The 19,504-nt window shown below is 41.7% G+C and overlaps 1 protein-coding gene across 1 annotated transcript in view; it reads left to right on the top strand.

Moving 5' to 3' along the window:
• The window catches only part of Csmd1 (CUB and Sushi multiple domains 1), a 600,818-nt gene that overhangs the window by 469,196 nt on the left and 112,118 nt on the right, over positions 1–19,504 (top strand). Inside the window, exons 36-37 of the mRNA XM_036209300.1 lie at positions 2,819–3,028; positions 14,521–14,709. Of these exons, the coding sequence (XP_036065193.1) occupies positions 2,819–3,028; positions 14,521–14,709 (399 nt within the window). The remainder of the gene's footprint in view (positions 1–2,818; positions 3,029–14,520; positions 14,710–19,504) is intronic.

Genomic DNA, 19,504 nt, shown 5'->3' with positions numbered 1-19,504 from the left:
AGACTCTCTAGGTCCATTTTCTAGAATACATCTAAAGGTGCAGTTAAGAGAAATGTAATCTAGCTATATTATTGGTTTTTTTGTTTTGTTTTGTTTTTCTTTCTGTTTTATCATGATCCTTTTCTCCATAAACCACTGTACTCTGATCTCACAAAACGATATCCTGAATTATAAAATGCTTGGACCATCTTTTACCATGAGGAAAGTATAAAGGGGCTTTTAGATAATTTGCTACACACATAGCAGTTAATACTAATAAATTCCATTGGCTGAAAATGAGGACTTTGCTGCAAAGTCAGGACCACATTACTATTTAAAGCTTCATCAGAGTTGGAAGGCAAATCCTTTGTGCAGTGGACTCCACAAAGGCACTTGATCTTCACATCATAACTACCACCAGATGAAAGTGTGCTATGTAAATTTCAGGAGAGATGGAGTCTTCGATTGCCTTTTTTGCTATATTCATAGAGTTTTAGAATATTCTGTGAGATAATAAAAGGATGACTAGGCTGCATTTGTTCTAATCCCTTCAGTTGGGATCTGTAATGTCAAACTGGAAGAAGTTTGTTAGAAATTAGATAGCAATACAATCCCACTTTAAGCCAGATTAAAGCCAAGCCCAGTTTCATTTGCTGATAGGTATTAGGTAATGTGATGTGTGGCTGGATTCTTTATCCCTCTTAAAATTATAGTTTTGCTCACAATACTATAATTGTCGTGATCCTACTTCCCTTTCAAGTTTAATTCCATAGGAGTAAGAAAGCCTCTTTTCTCCACCCTCTCTGTTTAGATGTTGGCTGTCTTTCATGGGGTTGGCTTTTGGAATAGTCTGAATTTTCTCTGAATTGTTGTAACCCAGAACAGCAGATCAGGCATCCCTTACCTGCCTCCTAATAAGATAGTGTGTCTTCACCAAGACAATGGAAGAGGAAGCCACTACTTACTTGAAAATTCTCCAATGTTGGCTTTCTAATTAAAGATATTACTTTCTCTTCTAACTTTTGCCCCTCCAGCCTCTTTCTAAAGTTTCATGTCTGCTAACTCTCTCATTCTTCCTCCTTTGAACCAAGCTGAACAAATTTAATGCAAACTAGTTTTCTCCAAGAAGTAGCAGAATGCACTTGATTCATGAGGTGATTTAGCTATGGTCTAGCTTAGGTCATGATAATCCACAGGAAGCAAGGACTGCATCAATCTGGGCTGAATGTAAACCTCACTGTGACCTTCCTGGTGTGACAGTGGGCATAGCACCTGATACTGCTGGGCCTCTGTAGTTCACCTCCAAAATTACAGTGCCAGTAAGCATCACCCTGCTTAGTGATTTGGGGAGAGAGAATGGCAAATGGGATTCTGACAGGGTACTTGGCCTTCTGCTAAGCCAACTAGAAGGACAATAGTTTGATGGGTGTCGCTCCTGCAAGTTTTCCTTGTAAGACTTTGAATTGACAGAATCATTTTGTTCTTTCTTCCCCATATCTCCTTCCTTATCTCTTCATAGTTCTCCACTCACCTGACATTTATAACCCCCTTCCTTGGATACCTGCTCTTTTCTCTGTATCTACTCTTAGTTAGGATAGCTCATGTAAGCAATGGATTTAATTTTTAACATATTATATTTGATGAAAATCAACTCCTTACCATCAAAATCAGGAGAGACTAGGATGTAACTCAACAACAGAACACTGGTCTATCATGTAGGAGACACTGGGTTTGCTCTTGACACCCTCCTCAGGGAGGAACAAAGGAAAAACAATGAGAAGGTAATTTTTATTATATTGTTAATATTCATAGTTTAGATTCCATTGCCAAGCTCATTCATGGATTTATTCAGAGACTAATGTCACTGGGGTTCTGTTTAAAGTTTCAAACAAATTAAAACCAGTTTAGAGCCGTCATTCAAACATCCAAAGGCCATGGACCACAGAAGAGGCTCTCGACGGTCTTGATTTGGGCTTTCTTCTCCATTATTGACCATAGCTTGTCCACACAAATCAATGAGAACAATATCCTGGTACATGGAGCTGAGCCAGTCTTTTGTGTCTTGATCTTAGCCTTGATTCTGAGAGTCACATTGACCTTTATCAGACTGAGTTTCTTGAGAGCCTCTGTAACTTGCTTTGCACGTGATGCAATTAAATATAATCCCTGCTTATCTAAAACATCCTTTATGTAATAGTATAATAACCCAGTTAATAGAAGAATGAACCTCTAAAAAATCATTACATTCATTTTTTTTGTGGTTTTTGTATCCATGTACAAGTGTGCTCACATGCCACTACATATGTGTGGAGGTCAGAGGTCAGGTTATAGGAGCTGGTTCTCTCTCTCCTTCCATGTGGATATCAGGAACTGATTATATGTCATCAGGCTTAGAAACCAGTGCTGTTACTTAATGGTTCATCTTGAAGACCCTCGAATATGTTATAAAGTCTGTTTTGTATTTTTAATTTACTATTGACTTCTTTGATTAAAATCGTGATTAATATGTGAATGATATCATGTATGATGCCAGCCTTCTGTCTGGGTTGTAATCATGGTTGTAGTGACATGTCCTTAAATTACTATTCTAAAAATGGTGTCTGTGCCTCTCTGCGATATGGTGCTGGCAGTACTCATATTTCACAGAAGTTGACTTGTGGGTATGAATTTTGCAGACAAAGATCACACAGAGTTAAGCTAAGCCAAGATATTCTTCAAAGATACAGTGTTTCCTCCACCAAGCCCTTCTTTTTATAGAATGAAATGATACTTTCTTTGATCAGCCATGATCTTGGATACTTTATTGTGAACTTTCTGAAGATTGCGTGTTTTCTCATAGGTGCGCATATCCAGTTTATGAATTTCTCAACTGAAGCCAATCATGACTATCTGGAGATCCAAAATGGACCTTACCACAGCAGTCCAATGATGGGCCAGTTCAGTGGCCCTGACCTGCCTGCATCACTGCTGAGCACTACACATGAAACCCTCATCCGCTTCTATAGTGACCACTCACAGAACCGACAAGGATTTAAACTCAGTTACCAAGGTAAGCATTGAGACAAATGGTGCTACAGATGCTTCTTATGCTGCATTTAATCCTAAATATTCCTGATTGGTTAAAGCCTTGTCTAGCCAAACAGACTCCCAAAGCATGTTTACCTCTGACTTGTGGAATCGTGATAGTCCTGGAACATGGGGCTAAGAACACAGAGGAAAAAGCTTAGCCAGGTGAAGACCTCATCTAGACCCTGCCCTCAGCCTAATATCTACTCTTTCTACCCTGCCATCATCATACACCTCCAGTCACAAGGCCTTCTCTTCTGTCACTTGTTCCTTATCACCTTTGTCCCTTTAGGACATGGACTGGACTGGAAGAGTCAGCTGGTATCAGAGGTAAGACAGGCAGCCACTGGCATTTGTACGTTCTCTCGGCTCAGCATCATGTCCTCTCCCCTGTTTGAACCTTGTTTGAGTTACATCAGTATCTTAGTCATTGTTCTATTGCTACAAAGAGACACCATGACAAAGGCAACTCCTATAAAAGAGCGCATTTAATTAGGGCTGGCTTCTAGTTTCAGAGGTTTATCATGGTGACACACAGGCAGACATAGTGCTAGAGAAATAGCTGAGATGCCTACATCCTGATTTACAGGAAACAGGAAGAGAGAGAATGCAGTTGGGCCTGGCATGAGCTTTTGAAATCTCAAAGCCTGCCCCTAGCGACGTACTTTCTACAACAAGGCCATGGGTACTCCAACAAGCCTCTACCTCCTGATCCTTATAAGCCTTCCAAACAGCTCTACTCTCTGAGTGGCTAAACATTCAAATATATGAGCCTAAGGTACATTCTTATTCATACCACCACAGTCAGTTAAGAGAAGTGGTTCAGAGCCGGGAGGTGGTGGCACACGCCTTTAATCCCAGCACTCGGGAGGCAGAGGCAGGTGGATCTCTGTGAGTTTAAGGCCAGCCTGGGCTACAGCGTGAGTTTCAGGAAAGGCACAAAGCTACACAGAGAAACCCTGTCAAGAGAGAGGGAGACAGAGAGAGACAGAGAGACAGAGACAGAGAGACAGAGAGACAGAGACAGAGAGAGACGGAGAGACAGAGACAGAGAGAAGCAGTTCAGAAGCAAAGCATCAAAGCATTCTCCTCTCACTCATCCAAACACAAAATCACTGAGAGAAGTTCCCATCACTTTATCCCAAAGTACCCTTGAATGATCAAAAAAACTCAGAGCTTTTAATTACATCTGAAATCATTTTGTTGGCCTTCTCTAAATATTGTTGCATTAAATGAGTTGAAAATGCCCATGGTTGACTCACTTGCTACCTTTTTTTTTTTTTTTAGAACAGTCCTCAGAAACAGGGCACTGACATGTTATCACAGTAACATGCTAGTATTTAAGAATGATTCTCTGGTGCTGTTACTTAAATTCTCATCTAAAATGTCGGTGTGGACTTCCAGAATTTGGACCTCTAAAAAGAAGAATCAAGTTAGGAGGAAACAGGGGGACACATCCTTTTCCTTTTCCTTGGAGGACTCCTGTAGAACTCAGATCATGTGTACTCCACAGAGGTGTGTCTGTCATTCAACCATGGTGAATGCTTTAGAGTGAGGTGGGTTTTACCTAAGTCTCTCGGTGTGTAAAGATCATTAATGCTGCCCCCGTCAGGACTCAGGTTCACTGCTCCTGAGTGATCAAGTAGGCAGGCATGACTAGCTTTGATGATAGTCTAAGATCCTTTGGGATGGAAACTTCAAGAGTCTAGTTTGTTGTCATGGCCTTTGGATAAGACTGGGTCTCTGAGCAAGTACAGGATTAAGAACTGGCATGCCCATGGAGAAGTATCTTACTTTAAGCCTATGAGATTTGGGATAGTTTTTATTACTGTGTGAGAATTAGACTAAACCTAAACCAATAGATATCCTGTGTCTTCTCAAAGTCAGGAATCAATTCCCTATGCACATGTATAATAAACATTCTACCAAAAAGAACAGTACAGAAGAATGTTGGCCACTGCAGATCTGTTCCATGCTCCAGTATAGCCTGGTATCTGGCTCAGGCTGGTTCCAACCCAGTGTAACACATGAGTTCTGTACTTGTTGTTGTACCTTCCCCAGTGATAAAGAAGGAGGGAGCTAAAGTGAACAGAGGGCAGAATGCAGGTTCTTTGTGTCTGGTTCTATGTTCTTGACTGTTTCTTAAATGAAGTCTACTTCAATATTGGTAGACCCAGCTCAATTAACTCTTAGGTTGGTTTCATGGCCATTGGAGAAGACAGTAGAAAACAATGTTTTAATCTTGGGGGTGGATCAGAGTATAGTATCTCTACCCAGAGCCAGAATTACATTTCATTCTTTTGACTAGAATCTAATTCTAAAGCTGATTCCCTGAAAAACATTAGTGTCTAGACTGGATTTTTCTGTCATACCCTCACATGTAGTTTCCACATAAGGGTGTTCATTTAGAAGATATGCAAATCCAGCATCTTTGTAGGATCTCTAAACTCTTCCCAGACTAGAGCCAAAGACTTATGTTTAAATACTTCTGGAATCTCTGGCAAGAGTCGGGGAAGGGGGTCAGTGGTTAAGAGCACTGACTGCTCTTGCAGAGGACCCAGCTTCAGGTCCAAGCACAGTCACTGCAGCTCACATCTTTAAAGCCCTCTTCTGGCCTCCTCAAGCAGTGAACACTTGTGATGCACAGACTCACAGGCAGGCAAACCAATCATACACATAAAGAATAAATAAACCTCTTAAAAAAACACTTTTTCTTGTTTTAGAATTTATGGCCAGGAAGGCGTGTATGCTACAGCACAGACATGGAGGATAAAGGATGACTTGCTGGAGTCATTTTTCTCCTTCACTGTGTAGGTTTCCCAGTTAGAGTTCCAGTCATAAGCCACAGCAGCAGCAAGTGCCTTTACATAAGGAGCCATTTTTTCATGTCACTGACTCCCATTTTGAAGCAGAGTCTCAGTATACAGACCAAGATGGCTTTGAACTTGGAGAGATCTACCTGCCTTTGCCTTCTAAGTGTTGGGATGATCAAAGTTGTATGCCACCATGCCTAGTCCCCCCTTTAAAACAGATTGTATGATTACTCTGTATTGATTGGATCCTAGAAAGTGATTTGACAATCAGAATTTGCACAGGACATACATTTGGCCATGAGTTTCCTTCCTGAAAAATATAAAACCAAAGATATGTGGGAACTGCCCACCAAAAAAGAATCATTAAAAAGAAATTAACCTCATTTTTAAAGTTCCTCCATAAGGTGTTTGTTGGTTAAATACCAAATGTTAGTTAAAGCGGCGCTGCTGGTGGCTGGCCACCACCTGCATCGGCCAGCCGGAGGAGCGTTCTGGTGGAAGAATTATGAGCCATGGTTACCTTTCTAGAGCTTTCTTGGGAGAAGGGGAGAGAGAGAGAGAGAAAGAGAGAGAGAGAGAGAGAGAGAGAGAGAGAGAGAGAGAGAGAGAGAGAGAGAGAGCGCACAGAGGGAAGAGAGAAGAGGGAAAGGGGACACAGAGGGTCAACCTGCTTTTTAGGCTGGCCCTCATCCCAGGATGATGATGTAATTAAGGACAAAACTCTTACAGTGTTGCTATGCGAAACATTTCTGACTAAAGGCTTACCTTTCCTGATACTCTGTGCTGTTGAAAAGAAGCCTTCTGAAAACACCAACGGTTTTCTTTTCTAAAGGAGAGGGTCACAGTACTGAAGAGGATGGCCCCCTTCCTGGGCTGACAGACCCTTTCACCGTGGAAAACATCTGCATGCTCTTTTAAGCTAGAGTAAATCTTGGTGTTAATTTGCATGACTTTAATAGCTGAGCCAATAAGGAAACTATTACATAGTTATGTCTCAAACCATTGGCCCACTCCAGCATATGCAGGACTTTTGAGGTATCTCTTGAGTCCCCTGATTGAGTATCCAACATTTCAGTTTCCTTGAAAGTGCAAGACCTCAAATACAGAGTCCCACCTCTGTATTGCTTTCCAACTACTTCATCTCATATGATCTTATTGTTTGCTTGTTTATTTTTTATAATTTCCAGGTCCCTAATAATTATCTTAATCCAAACTGAATGATTTTTAAACAAGTTAACCCCAGGTGAAGCCTATGTAGGAATCACCTATACAAGTGGTCACATGTTGTATGGTTTATGATTTTAGTAATTACCGATGTTGATGTCTGCAATTAGATGTCAACAGTTCAAGAGATACCCATGGGTCAGATTTCCCTTCTTCTTGCAGATTAAAATTTGAAAGTTTCTCCATGGGGTTCAGGGAAGGCTCTCCACTTTTTAGTGGAGGCAAGCCAGCAGGCAGGCTATGACTCCCTGTATCTGTGCTCAGTGATATCACCTACTTGACCTTCTAGAATTTGGGCCTGTGAATACTCTTGAAGGAGAACCATCTAGGCTTCTAGTTGGCTGAGAAAATATTTTATCCACTTGACACTTGGCTTTTAAATATTCACATTAAAGGTGTCACTAACAAGCACGATTTATTATAATTCATTTTTCATAACTAGAAAGCATGGAAATCAGTTCTATAATGAAGAATGACAGCATGAACTTGAGACACGCTCATTTCTCATAGACTGTCATATGTAACAGAGGTGGCGATACGATGGTTTACCAGTGCTTGTCATTGTATAAAGTGTAGAAATTGACAAACGGACACTGACAATGATTTGTTAGATGCAGAGGCACCCATAGTTTCTACACAAGATTTATAAGCTTTGGGTACAATCAATAACTCCAAAGAAGATGCATATATCATGAGGACAGGCCTTGTCATTCACAGTGATGTCTGCTGTGCATATCTTATTCCTCAGCTTCATCTTATATTCTTGGCTTTTTTAAAGGTCAAAAAATGCTGCTGCTGGTTAGAGCTGTCTTGAAGTTAAATGACTTAGAGAAAGGACTTTGCTAAGTAACATGAAGTGTTTGCGTCCCATGTCTAAGTGAAGCATTGGGAAGGATGAGGGTATGTAGCTGTTTGTCACTGAGCTAGGTATCAATACAAAAGTGAAAGAGACATTAGAACAATCACTGCTGGTCCCATTGGCTGTCATGGAAAGCACTTATAAAGCACCGAGTCTCAGCGTGGTTGTGGTTAGTGTCTGTTGTTCAGAGTCACACACAAGATGAGGCTGGGTACTGCACTGTATAGTCTTTGTGGTGCTGGTGTGAATATTCATGCTTGGATTGTGAAAATGCTTATGGAATTTTGCTTATACATAACTTCCTTTTCCTTTAGAGGTAGTTTTCAGAGATATTTAGCCAGTCTCTCTCTCTCTCTCTCTCTCTCTCTCTCTCTCTCTCTCTCTCTCTCTTAAAGATAACTTTGTGTACTTCAACCATTAGAAGTAAAAATACACCGAGTATATTTTCATTCATATATATATATATATATATATATATATATATATATATATATATAAAATGTGTGTATGTATTATGTACATATGCTAAATAGATGTACTTTTAAAGACCATGGGATATGGAAGATCTGCTTGTTCACAATTGCAATGAGAATGCTTTGAGGTTTCTGTGTGAGTTAACTTTATGTGTAGGAGGGTACAGTTGGCAGTGACAGCCTCTCTGTACAACGTGGATTGAAGAGTTTGTTCTGGTACACAGACACACTAACTGTTCTACGGACACAGCTGTCATTCACAAAGGACATTGATGTGTTTCTGAAATTCAGTCTATTTCTACCACTGCAATATTGTAAACAACTTGGAGTTCCCCCGGGAAAAGCTAGACAGGGACTTACCCTGTTCTCTTTCACCCAAATGCCTGATGAGTCCTGCTCTCAGTGTGAGGCTCTTGGCTGAAGAAGAATGCTTCCAACTGTGGGCAACAAATGGTTGCATCCTTCCCTTCTCCTATAGGGCGCCTTTCATTATGCTGGAAGAAGTTCCCTTCACTCTAGACTAGACTCTTAGAGAGGAGAGCCAAGGGTTCAAGGAAACTCCCTGTGGCTCTTCTGAAGGAAAAGGGACCCTTTCTTTCACCTTTCTTCATCCCCACCTCCTTTGTCATTTCTGGAGTAAAGACCCTTTGGGTCAACATAGGAGAAGGTATTTTATGCCATAAAGGTTTTTCATTTACCCTTTGGTGAATCAAAACATGAGACACTATCATAGTCCAGGCTGTGGGAAGCTATTTAGTTAAAGATGCCCCAGCCAAGGCCTCAGGCAATGTCTGGATTGGGTTGTAACTGTGTAGTAACCTGATTGATTTCATCAGTAGATATTGGTACTAGAAATCACATAACCAGTGGGATAGTTCACATAGCAAGTATTCCTGAGATCCATAATGGTTACAGAGGGAGGGTATACACACATCCGGTGTTCGAGAACAGCCAGCTTGGATAACTTTCATGCTTATGTGTGTGCTTGAATGAGAAATTGTGTGGGCCACCATCTGTAGCTTAGATGCTATTAAGGAAAAGAAAAACCTCTTTTTCCAACTATTATAATAGCCTGCGGCTGTTAGTGCAGAATCGTGAGTTTCAAGCTGAAAGGCCACTTTAATTCCCCAATTCAAGCCTGTCACAGAGGCTGATTATGTGGGTAGAAATGGCTGCTGCCTTCAGCCCAGCTTTATCCATCCCCAAAGAAAACCCAATTATAGCTCTTAAATTATCCAGCAGACTTTACAACAAAATTAATAAAGTGCAGTGCATATGCGTGCATGCAAGTATGTGTGCATGTGTGTGTGTGTGTGTGTGTGTGTGTGTGTGTGTGTGTGTGTGTGTGTGTTCACTGGGATATATGTTAACTATGACCTTGTTTATTTTGTTCCCCTGTGAGTGATGCTTATGTGTCAAGCCTCCAAGGCACCACTAAACCCTGAATGACGCTTGCAGGTAGTCTCATTCGCTTCTCCTTTCCTGAGAATGGGCAATCAGCTTTCATTTTGCTTTTTTCCTTGGGTGTGTTACTAGCAATTTTACTGACTGCATTGAAGGGTGCATTTTCCCCCCATCATTTTCATTGTGTCCAAAGTAAAGCAGAGTCAGAGAAGGTAAAAAGTATATTGAAAAAGAAGTTTTGTCCTTAGTTGGCAGGGCATGGAATTTCTGTTCTTTTGGAGAGTATGCATCTACAGTGTCATTTGAGGCTCAAGCAACATTATAAGGGTAAATGGCAGCCACAGTGGGATACAGAACACTGGTTCTCAGGAAAAGGCTACCTCTGCAGCCTTCAGCATGGGGAGGCCCTTGAGAGGCAGAGGTGGCCCTGGGGTTTGTGGCTTGCAGAGCTGTCTCAGGAGAGACACTGTAAGGGATTGAGGATTCCAGGTATGGGTGTGGAGGGTTGCAGATCAGGTCTCCTTCTGGGATTCCTAGTCTCATGAGTATTTCCAGTGGGAACATACAGAAGCTTTAGGTCCATTTTATCAGAGTTTAAAAGAAAAAAACAACAACAACAACAAAAAAAACTCAGGTCAGGCAAGCTGTAAATCTCAGCAGCTGTCTGGAGAGGCAGAGGGGGTGGGGTGAGGGGGCATGCCTTTTAAGCTACACACTTGGTGGCAAAACAGCCTCATAGAAGGGAGGGAGCTTTAGCAAAGAGTAAGGAAACCCAAAATATTGGGCAAAAGGTGTTAAGGAAAGCAGGCTTAGAAAACAGATAGAAAGGAAGAAGGGGAAGTTACGCTTTTCTGAATAATTCAGAAAAGCAGCTAAACTTAAAACTCTATATGGCTATGAGTTACAAGCTTCTACACCAGGGTTGGGTTTTTGAGAAGGAAAAGTATAGACTTCATTAAAGGACTTCTTATTCTGCCCATCTCTTTAGTATGGCCTACAGTGAGCTCACCTCCCCAGAGGTGGCCCTTAGCCAAAGTAATTGACCCACTCAGCTGGAATGTTAGGTCTCCACCAGTCTAGAGGGTTTAGTATTTTGGCCAGTTTTTTCCTACTATAATATTTATATTTAAATCTATGTTCTGTATAAGAGATGAAACATGCCATATGTGTTTTTCTGACCCGGGCTCATTTTCTTCATACCTGCCTTCCTGTGCAGGGCAGAACTCTGGCTCCTGAAGCTGAACTCAGCTTCTACTAGACCACGTGTTCTCACCTTACTCTGGGGAGTTTGTCTGGATGGAGCCCTTTCTCCAGCTCTAGTCCCTGTGGGATACAATGCCAAGGGTTCTTTTGAGGACTTTCAGGCTCTAGAATGTCTTCTAGGTCATGTTATCCCACTGTCAACCACTGAAGCTGCTTCTTCCTTAGAGACACGGCACAAGCGCATCTATAATAATGACTAAAGCCAGGTGAGGCTGATGGCTCAGCTTTAGGGCTTTTTCCATTGCCACCCACAGTTGGGTTCAATGATGGAGTCAGGTTGCCATCTGTGTAGCATCTTCCTGATACTGAAGATGAGTGGGTAGAAATGTGTCAGGATAATACAGCTATACCTTGTCTCATCTCTGGGCCATCATCAGAATCCCACTGTAGGCTGCCCGTTGGTTACTTTCCTCATGTCTATGGCAGAATGCCTGAGAGAAACAGCTAGTGGGAGGGTGGCTGCACAGGTTCAGTCCACGAGAACTTGCTCCCATGTGCTTAGGAAGAACATCAGGGCTGGAATGAGTGGCAGTAGAACCTGGAGAGATGGCTTGGCAGTGGTGAGAGCATGTATGTTTCTCCCAAAGGACCTGAGTTCAATTCCAAACATCCATGTCGGGCTCACCATGCATAGGTGAAGCCACCTATAACTATAGCTCCAAAGGATTCAACATCTCTAGTCTCCATTTATGCCCACAAACATGGTATACACTCATGGAGACACACAAATTCACATGATTAAAAACAAATAAACTCGAGAAAAAAAAAAAAAAGATAGAAAGCAGATAGAGAAGCAGACTGGAGGGCTAGTGTAACACTCAAATGTGACCTGAAATGTTGACTCTCTCAGCACATTTAGCCCTTCCTGAAGTTTCCACAACTTCCCCTAATAGGCCATTGGCTGGGTTTCATATTGAAACTGTGACAAGTTGACAGTATTGTAAGCTAAAGATGTATTTAATGCACAGGTCCGTGGAGCATCCCAGATTAGTATCGCAGCACACTGTAGAGCGTGGGTGGTTTCTCCTAGCAACGGCAGAGCTGGCTGGGATGGGGAGTTCCACATCACTGCCCATAATCACAGGAGAGGATTGTGCTGCTCATCACTAGCCCAGGAGAAGAACCAATTTAACAAGGGCAACTGTAGTAACCCTTCCACACCATTGCAAAATCGAAATGCTCTTACATGTGAGCCCTGCATGGTGTGTGTTTAGTATTTATGAGTCCATCTCAGATATCAGCTGTTATTTGTCTAGACTTTTGATTATCTTAATGTAAATAATGCTGCACTTGACATTCTTAAACATTTAGCTTTTTCTCCCTTGAAATTATCCTCAAGACAGATATTTCTGTAAACAGTACTGCTAGAGAAAGTACTGAACACAGTCTTCCCATCAACTATTCAGATTGCTCTCCTGGAGGGTTATGGCCAAATTATTTTGCCTTAAATGAGAAAGCCAATGACCTATGACTATTGCACGCTCTCATCTCAAAGAGAAAGTATACCGTCTTAGTACCTCCCTAAATAAATATAAACTATTGACAGTAATGACATTTTACCATTTGACAAATGTTCTTGAAGACCCTCTACACAGAAAGTGCACAGATCTTTCAGAATACAGTCTCTGTTGGATATACCCACCTGACATCTTCCTACAGGGCCTCCCTAGGAATGCAGAGACCCTGAGCACAGAACACAACCCAGGAGGTACTCAGACCTGCCTTTTAGGTCTCTGCTTGTATCTGCCTCCCATTCTAATGCTGTGGCTCTGTTCTATGAGTGTCCATGTGGTATGCTCATTCATTTCCCCAAGCATGCCATGAGCCTTTGGTTCCATTTCTCCTATGGCCTCTTGATTTCAGGTAGTTAATACAAAGATGGAAAGTCTTTGTATTTGATGCACCAGGTAGGCATCCCAGCCCAGAGTATTTATTTATGAATGTCAAGCCATACTTTCGTCTTAAATGGTGGAATGAATAGCTGGTATATGTGTCCATTCAGTTTCCACGTCACACTTCTGTGAGCCCCTCATGTCTTTGTTCATTATCATTCAATGTTCTATTGTGTGTGAGAGGCTAACAGGGAATCACAGGCTTTCTAACAGTGTTTGAGAGTCTCATCTGGTCTCTATGTTAATTACCTTTTCATCACTGAGACAGATGGTCAGATTGCAGCAGGATTGTAGGAGAAAGGGTTGATTTGGCTCATAGCTATGGAGAATTCAGTTCTTGGTTGCCTAGGCCATATGTGCTTGGACAGAACATCATGGTGATAAGAATGTGTGGAGAAGCCTAGCTCCTTAGGTACATCATGGTGGAGAGGAAGCAGTGTGTGAGGAAGGACCTGAGTTAAGTACAGTCATCACTGTCATGCCAGTTCTCTATCTAGGCCCCATCTCTCAAACTTTCCACCTACATTCAACACAGGAACCTTTGTTCTTTATCCCAGGGACACTAAGCACCCTTTTCCACAGCTGCTTTTGTAGTATATCCATGTGGCTTTGCAAAGGGGGTTAGGACATTCTTCTATGCATTGGTGGTGCCAGAGATGGAAAGACAGGAACATAGGTAGGAGCTGTCTGTGGGGCTTTGTTTGTCTCTGAGACTCCTATAGCTGGAGTTGTACCTGATGTGTGGGCTAGCTCATATTACTGATTCATGGCTAATCTTGCAACAATGGCGCAGGAGCAGGACACACCGGCTGTCATTCTAGCTAGAATCTTCATTTGGAAATATTGGTATATTTAAGGCAGGATCTCACTATGAAGCGATGGGTGGACTCAGACTCACAAAGCTCCAGTTGTCTCTATTCTCCATGCCTCTATTAAAGGCACAAACCACCACACCCGATAGAACATAATTATTTTAATGATTAAACCACAATAAATAGTTATTATAGCAATTGTGCAAAGAGTAATTGCTAGCTTCATGATTCTACAGTTCTATTTTTCTTGAAAAGTAAAAAAGTGAAGGAGATTTCCTGTATTATTTGTCACGAATGATGAAGTTAAACAAAACAGAGCATACTGTGCATCTGGAAACACGGAGATTGGTGGTGTGTCTCCCTTATATTCAGAGAGAAACACCAGATCCCTGTTCACTCAGCATTCTAGTCAGGCCTTTTGGATATTGCTTCTCTTGCTTTCTAACTTAGTCTGTGCCTGTGACTTCTTGCCAAGGGAACAAACTTTTTCAGGTTTCTTTTGTGTGTGTGTGATTCTATGGATGCACACACTAGGTGCTTACTAAGTGCACGTGGCTATAACCTCTCCTCCTCCTAATTACTTCTTGTCTCATTCAGGATGGCCGCTGAAACTCGAAAGAGATATTTTTTAGACATTTATATCCTCAGGAGCCTACTGCACTTATACGCCTCCTCTATAGCCCTTTTGAGCCTGACACCTGCTGAGAATTTGATACGATCTGTTTGTCATTTCAGCTTATGAGTTACAGAACTGCCCAGACCCACCTACCTTCCAGAATGGGTTCATGATCAACTCAGACTACAGCGTGGGCCAGTCCATCTCCTTCGAGTGCTACCCAGGCTACATTTTGCTGGGCCATCCTGTGCTCACTTGCCAGCATGGCACTGACAGGAACTGGAACTACCCTTTCCCACGGTGTGACGGTAGGCTCCTCATCTCCCCCGGGGACCTTTGAGCTTTTCCTAGGAAACCCAGGGCGTGAACAATTTAGTGAATATGTAGTACTTCAATAGATCAGTCAGCATGGGGATTTCCTTGCTTATTGAGATTCCCTACAATAGACTATATATTTCAGAAAGATATCACATAATAGGAAGTTTAAAGAATGTACAGTCCATGCTTGAGGATACTATAAAGATAACAAAGTATTAGATGCAAACACCGAAAGAAAATGGGAGGTGATGAGGTTCCTTGACCTTCACAGTGGTTATAGGGGACATCGATGATACAGGATTTAGTCCTGGCAAGTCTTTTTTATTATTAGTTACTCATCTTATTACTGTGGCGATTTCCTGACAAAGCAACTTAAGGAAGGGCTTATTGTGACTACAGTTTGAAGGTGTTGTCCATCCTGCTGAGGAAGTCACGGTGGCAGGAAGACGAGGCAGCTGGTCACGAAGCATCTGGACAAGAAGCACAGAGAGATGAATGCTGGCACTCAGTTCTCTTTCTCTTTTTCATTCAGTCCAGGATCCCTGCCGATGGGATTGGACTGCCAACATTTGGGGTAGATCTCATCCTATTAACCTAATCTAGAAAACCCCCACACAGGTATGCCCAGAGAGCTGTTCCCATGCTGATTTTAAATCTCATCAAGTTGACAGTGTAGATTAACCATCACACAGTTGTTTGCTCAACTTTTATATTAATTCCATTTTGCATCTGGATTGCAGAAAATAGTTCATTGTCATAGGGGACCTTGAACAGCTCACAGTATTTGCTGCTCAGAGCACTTTAGGTGGAAGACACAGCAGAAGGAGCAGCACACAGTAGGGTTTCTTCCAGAGAACTGAAGCCTAACTGTGTGAGTTGTGACTCCAGTTGTTAGGATCAGTACCTGAGCCCTTGGAGCTCTAAGGAGCTAGGCTTGGACACCCTTTCTCAGTAGGCCAACTGAAGAAGCAAGTAACTAAAAATTTTGTGTTCACTGAGGTCACATTGGGATGAGGAATAAAAGAAGAGTGACCTCCAACCACCAAGTCCATCCTTGAGGTCCTGACATGAGGCTGAGTTTTACACAGAAGGCTAGAAGTATAGGTGATTAATAGTACCTGCAAAGGTGTGGTTCTGACCACTACTGTGCCATCATTGTCTCAGCTCCACCCCCTTGTAAAAGGGGGTCTTACAAGTTATTGGAACTGTGACACTCTGGCTGGAGCCCAGTTTCAGACTTTACTTCTCTCAGTGTGAGATGCCTGGGGAAATGTCAAATTCTTGCCCCCACATTATTTCAGCAGTCTGAGAGCCAAAGGGAGGGGCACAGCCCTGTCTTCAGACTGCCTCCATCAGCCAGGCAGGATGGTGACATAGTGATTTGAGTTCCTAGGATGCTGAGCAGTGGTAGAGTGTGGTCTGGGTACCCACACAGCCTGTGCTGCCTCTGAGCAGAAAGTACACTGTCCTGCTTCACTGTGGCTTCCTGGTGTTTAGGATGACTTAGGCATTTCTGCAATGTCAAGGTAAAACAAACTGATGAGGCATGGCATCTATGAGGAGGTGTCAGCAACACAGAGCTTACTGTCAAGCCTGGATCCTGCATTACACATGCAACACCTTTGAATGAATAATAATAAAATCTCCAACTCCATGGGCCTTTGAAATGTTAAAAACCTCTATCTCATGGGAAAGGGAAGGTACCTAGCTGCAAATTTTTCCTGAAGCAGGAAAGAAAAAAAGTATGTGGTATGCTTTTAAAACCTATTTCACCTATATTTTTCATTCTAATAATCTTAAAAACAACTATAAAATTAAGAAGCCTCTTAGCTGTATTTAAAAATTCAAACACTTATTTAATGTCATATAAAACAGTTTTTTTAAGATGTGTCTGTATTTTTGTTTCTCATTAAGATATTTTAAATAATATTTGCATCTATTTTCCATTTGAAAACTCTTACTTAGGGATGAGGGTGCAGCAGATGTTGAACAGGAGAAGGCCATGTATTCAACCCCATCTTCACCAAAATAAACCAAAGGTTGAACCAGCAATAATACCCTCTCAGATGGAGAGCTGACAATTACTTTGAAATTACAAGGATTTAATCTTTTCTGATTTCTGATTTTAACTTGAATACTTTTAATTCACAAATAAGAGGTCAATTCATTGATTTTTATACTATGTTAAAGGGAAATTAAGTACCCTATATTTTATTTTATTAGTTTTAAGCTTGGTTCTCCATATGGAGAATCAATGGTCTGTATTGTTTGGCACAGTTTAAATATGATGCCATATTTTTTGACATTCTCTTTATATTTTAACTTTGTTCATATCTAAGTGTGGTATGCATGTGCATGCAAGTGTATGTGAATGCATATCTATGTACATCTGAGTGTAGTGTACATGTGCGGGTGTGTAACTGTGTGAAGAAATACTCATGGGGCTTAGAGGACAGACTTGGTTGCCTTTGCTGCTCTCAACTTTATTTTTTCCAACTTTCTTTCTGAAACAAGATCTCTCACTGAGCCCAGAGCTCATTGAGAGCTAGACTGGCTGGCTCTAAGTCTCTCTGTCTCTCCTGACACTGGGGCTATAGAGGCCACCACACAAAGCTCTTTCCAAGAGATTGGGGAACCTGAGTTTGTCAGTGCAGCTTATGACCGGGAAAAGATGAAATTCTTTTAGATGGCTCTCCAGAGTCAATGCATTGTTGACTGCCTACTTTGGGAAACCCATCCAGTTCTAGTGCCAAGCCTTTCTGATGTAGCTATGCACATAGCCATGACTGACAGATGTCTACCTGGGCAGCTCACAGCTCTATTGCCTTAATTCCACCTGCTTGTCCTTCTGAACCAAGCTAGCTGTGCACTGCTCATACAGAGAAACTACTGTATGCTCTTGAGCTGCCTCCCTAAAGGAGGCCTAGCTCCCTGGCCAAACTCTTCACTGAACAAGGATGTTCTGCACATCTCTACCTTCTGGCTAATATCAAATGCAGCATTGTATGTTATTTCCTAGAAATAATGTCATGAACTTTAAAATATACTGAAACGTACCAGCCATACAAAATTATAATGCAACAACTGAATTAAATTAGAAGGTCTATACAGGGTTCTCTAAGAAACATTCAATGTATGTTTAACATCCTCTCCATGTTGGGTTAAGTTTTTAGTAATTAGCATAGAGTTTTAACACAAAAGTCACTTTGCCTGTGAACTGTTAAAGCTAAAGCTAGAGACCTTGTTTCTTAAGTACTGTAGACATTGCAATGTCACTCACTCTCTGCAAGGCTCCAGGATTTTCCTGCACAGAGAACACAGCATCCTATAACCTGACCCTCTCCCAACATGCCCTTTCTAATCCTCAGCATCCATCCACTTCAGCCAGGCTCCACTTCCATGCAGAGCAGGAACACTCTCCTTGTTTGTGCAGGGCAGGTACTTTGAACACTGTCTTCAGAGGTCCAATCCCGTGAGGCTCAAAAAACTTCAGAAGGAAAATATAGGTACTCAAGTGACTTCTGTGTATCTGCATTAAAAATTGTCCAGTTCAGACCACCCTACTGAATAGTGCTAGATGTTAATGAAACCACTCTCTCCAATACATTAAATTAATTAATATTAATATGCTGAAAATATTTCTAGGTTATGTTGCATAAGAATCTGCCAAATACAATTGGTATACTTTTAGTTTATCTGAGTATAAACTGTGCTCTAAAGTCTTACCTACCAAAGCACATATATGAAAAATGTGTGAATAAGAAACTGAAGGCATTTCTATCCTGCTTTTTACTATTGTTCCTGGGCCTTTCAACACATTTGTGTACATGTGCCATGGCACTTATGTGAAGACAACTTTTTAGAGTTGGTTCTCTCTATCCAACTTTACCTGGGTTTTGAGAATTGAACTCAGGAGGTCAGGATTGCATAAGGACCTTTACATGTTAGGTCATCGTGATTACTTTCTTCCCTCCCTACCTTCTTTCCCAACTCTCTTTTTCCTCCCTCCCTCCCTCCCTCCCTCCCTCCCTCCCTCCCTCCCTCCCTCCTTCTCTCCCTCCCTCCCTCCTTCTCTCCCTCCCTCCATCCATCCCTTCTTCCTTCCTTTCTTTCTTCCTTCCTTCCTTCCTCCCTCCCTTCCTTCCTTCCTCCCTTCCTTCCTTCTTTTCTCTCTCTTTTTCTCTCTCCCTATATAAATCAGGCTGCCCTCAGTCTCCAAGTGTTCTCCTGCCTCTGCGTCCTCAGTGCTGGGATTGCAGCCTCTCACACCACCCCAGCTCAAGCTATGATTGTTTGTATGTCGAGAATTTTTTTTTGTTACCACTAACATAATTGCATAGAAATCAGTTCAAAAATGGTTACAACTGTCAATATATGCTTTAAAACTGCAATTTATTAAATTACATGTAACTTAATAGTAAAGGTATCATTTGTAGTTACAAACATAGTCTAAATTTGCCAGTAACACAAATTACTAAATGGTCTTATTAATTAAAAAAAAAAAAACAACAACAAAAAAAAAACAAAAAAAAAAAAACCTGGAGCCAGGTATTGGTGTGAATTCCGAAAGACCAGAAAAGCAGAACAAGCCATAGCCAACCTCACCTGGACAACTCCTCATCAGACTCTGTTTCCAGGAATCCTCAGACCGAAAGCTTCCGAGTCCTCACCCAAATGGATCTCAGCTGAACTGCTGCTAAAAGCCTAAAAGCTTAAAAGCCTCTCTATTTCCTGCTTCTCACACCTTATATACCTTTCTGCTTCCTGCCATCACTTCCTGGGATT

Source organism: Onychomys torridus, chromosome 17, assembly GCF_903995425.1.
Source record: "Onychomys torridus chromosome 17, mOncTor1.1, whole genome shotgun sequence".
NCBI classification, from domain to species: domain Eukaryota; kingdom Metazoa; phylum Chordata; class Mammalia; order Rodentia; family Cricetidae; genus Onychomys; species Onychomys torridus.
The sequence above is the reverse complement of the archived record's forward strand: the minus strand, read 5'-3'. Positions and strand labels throughout refer to the sequence as shown.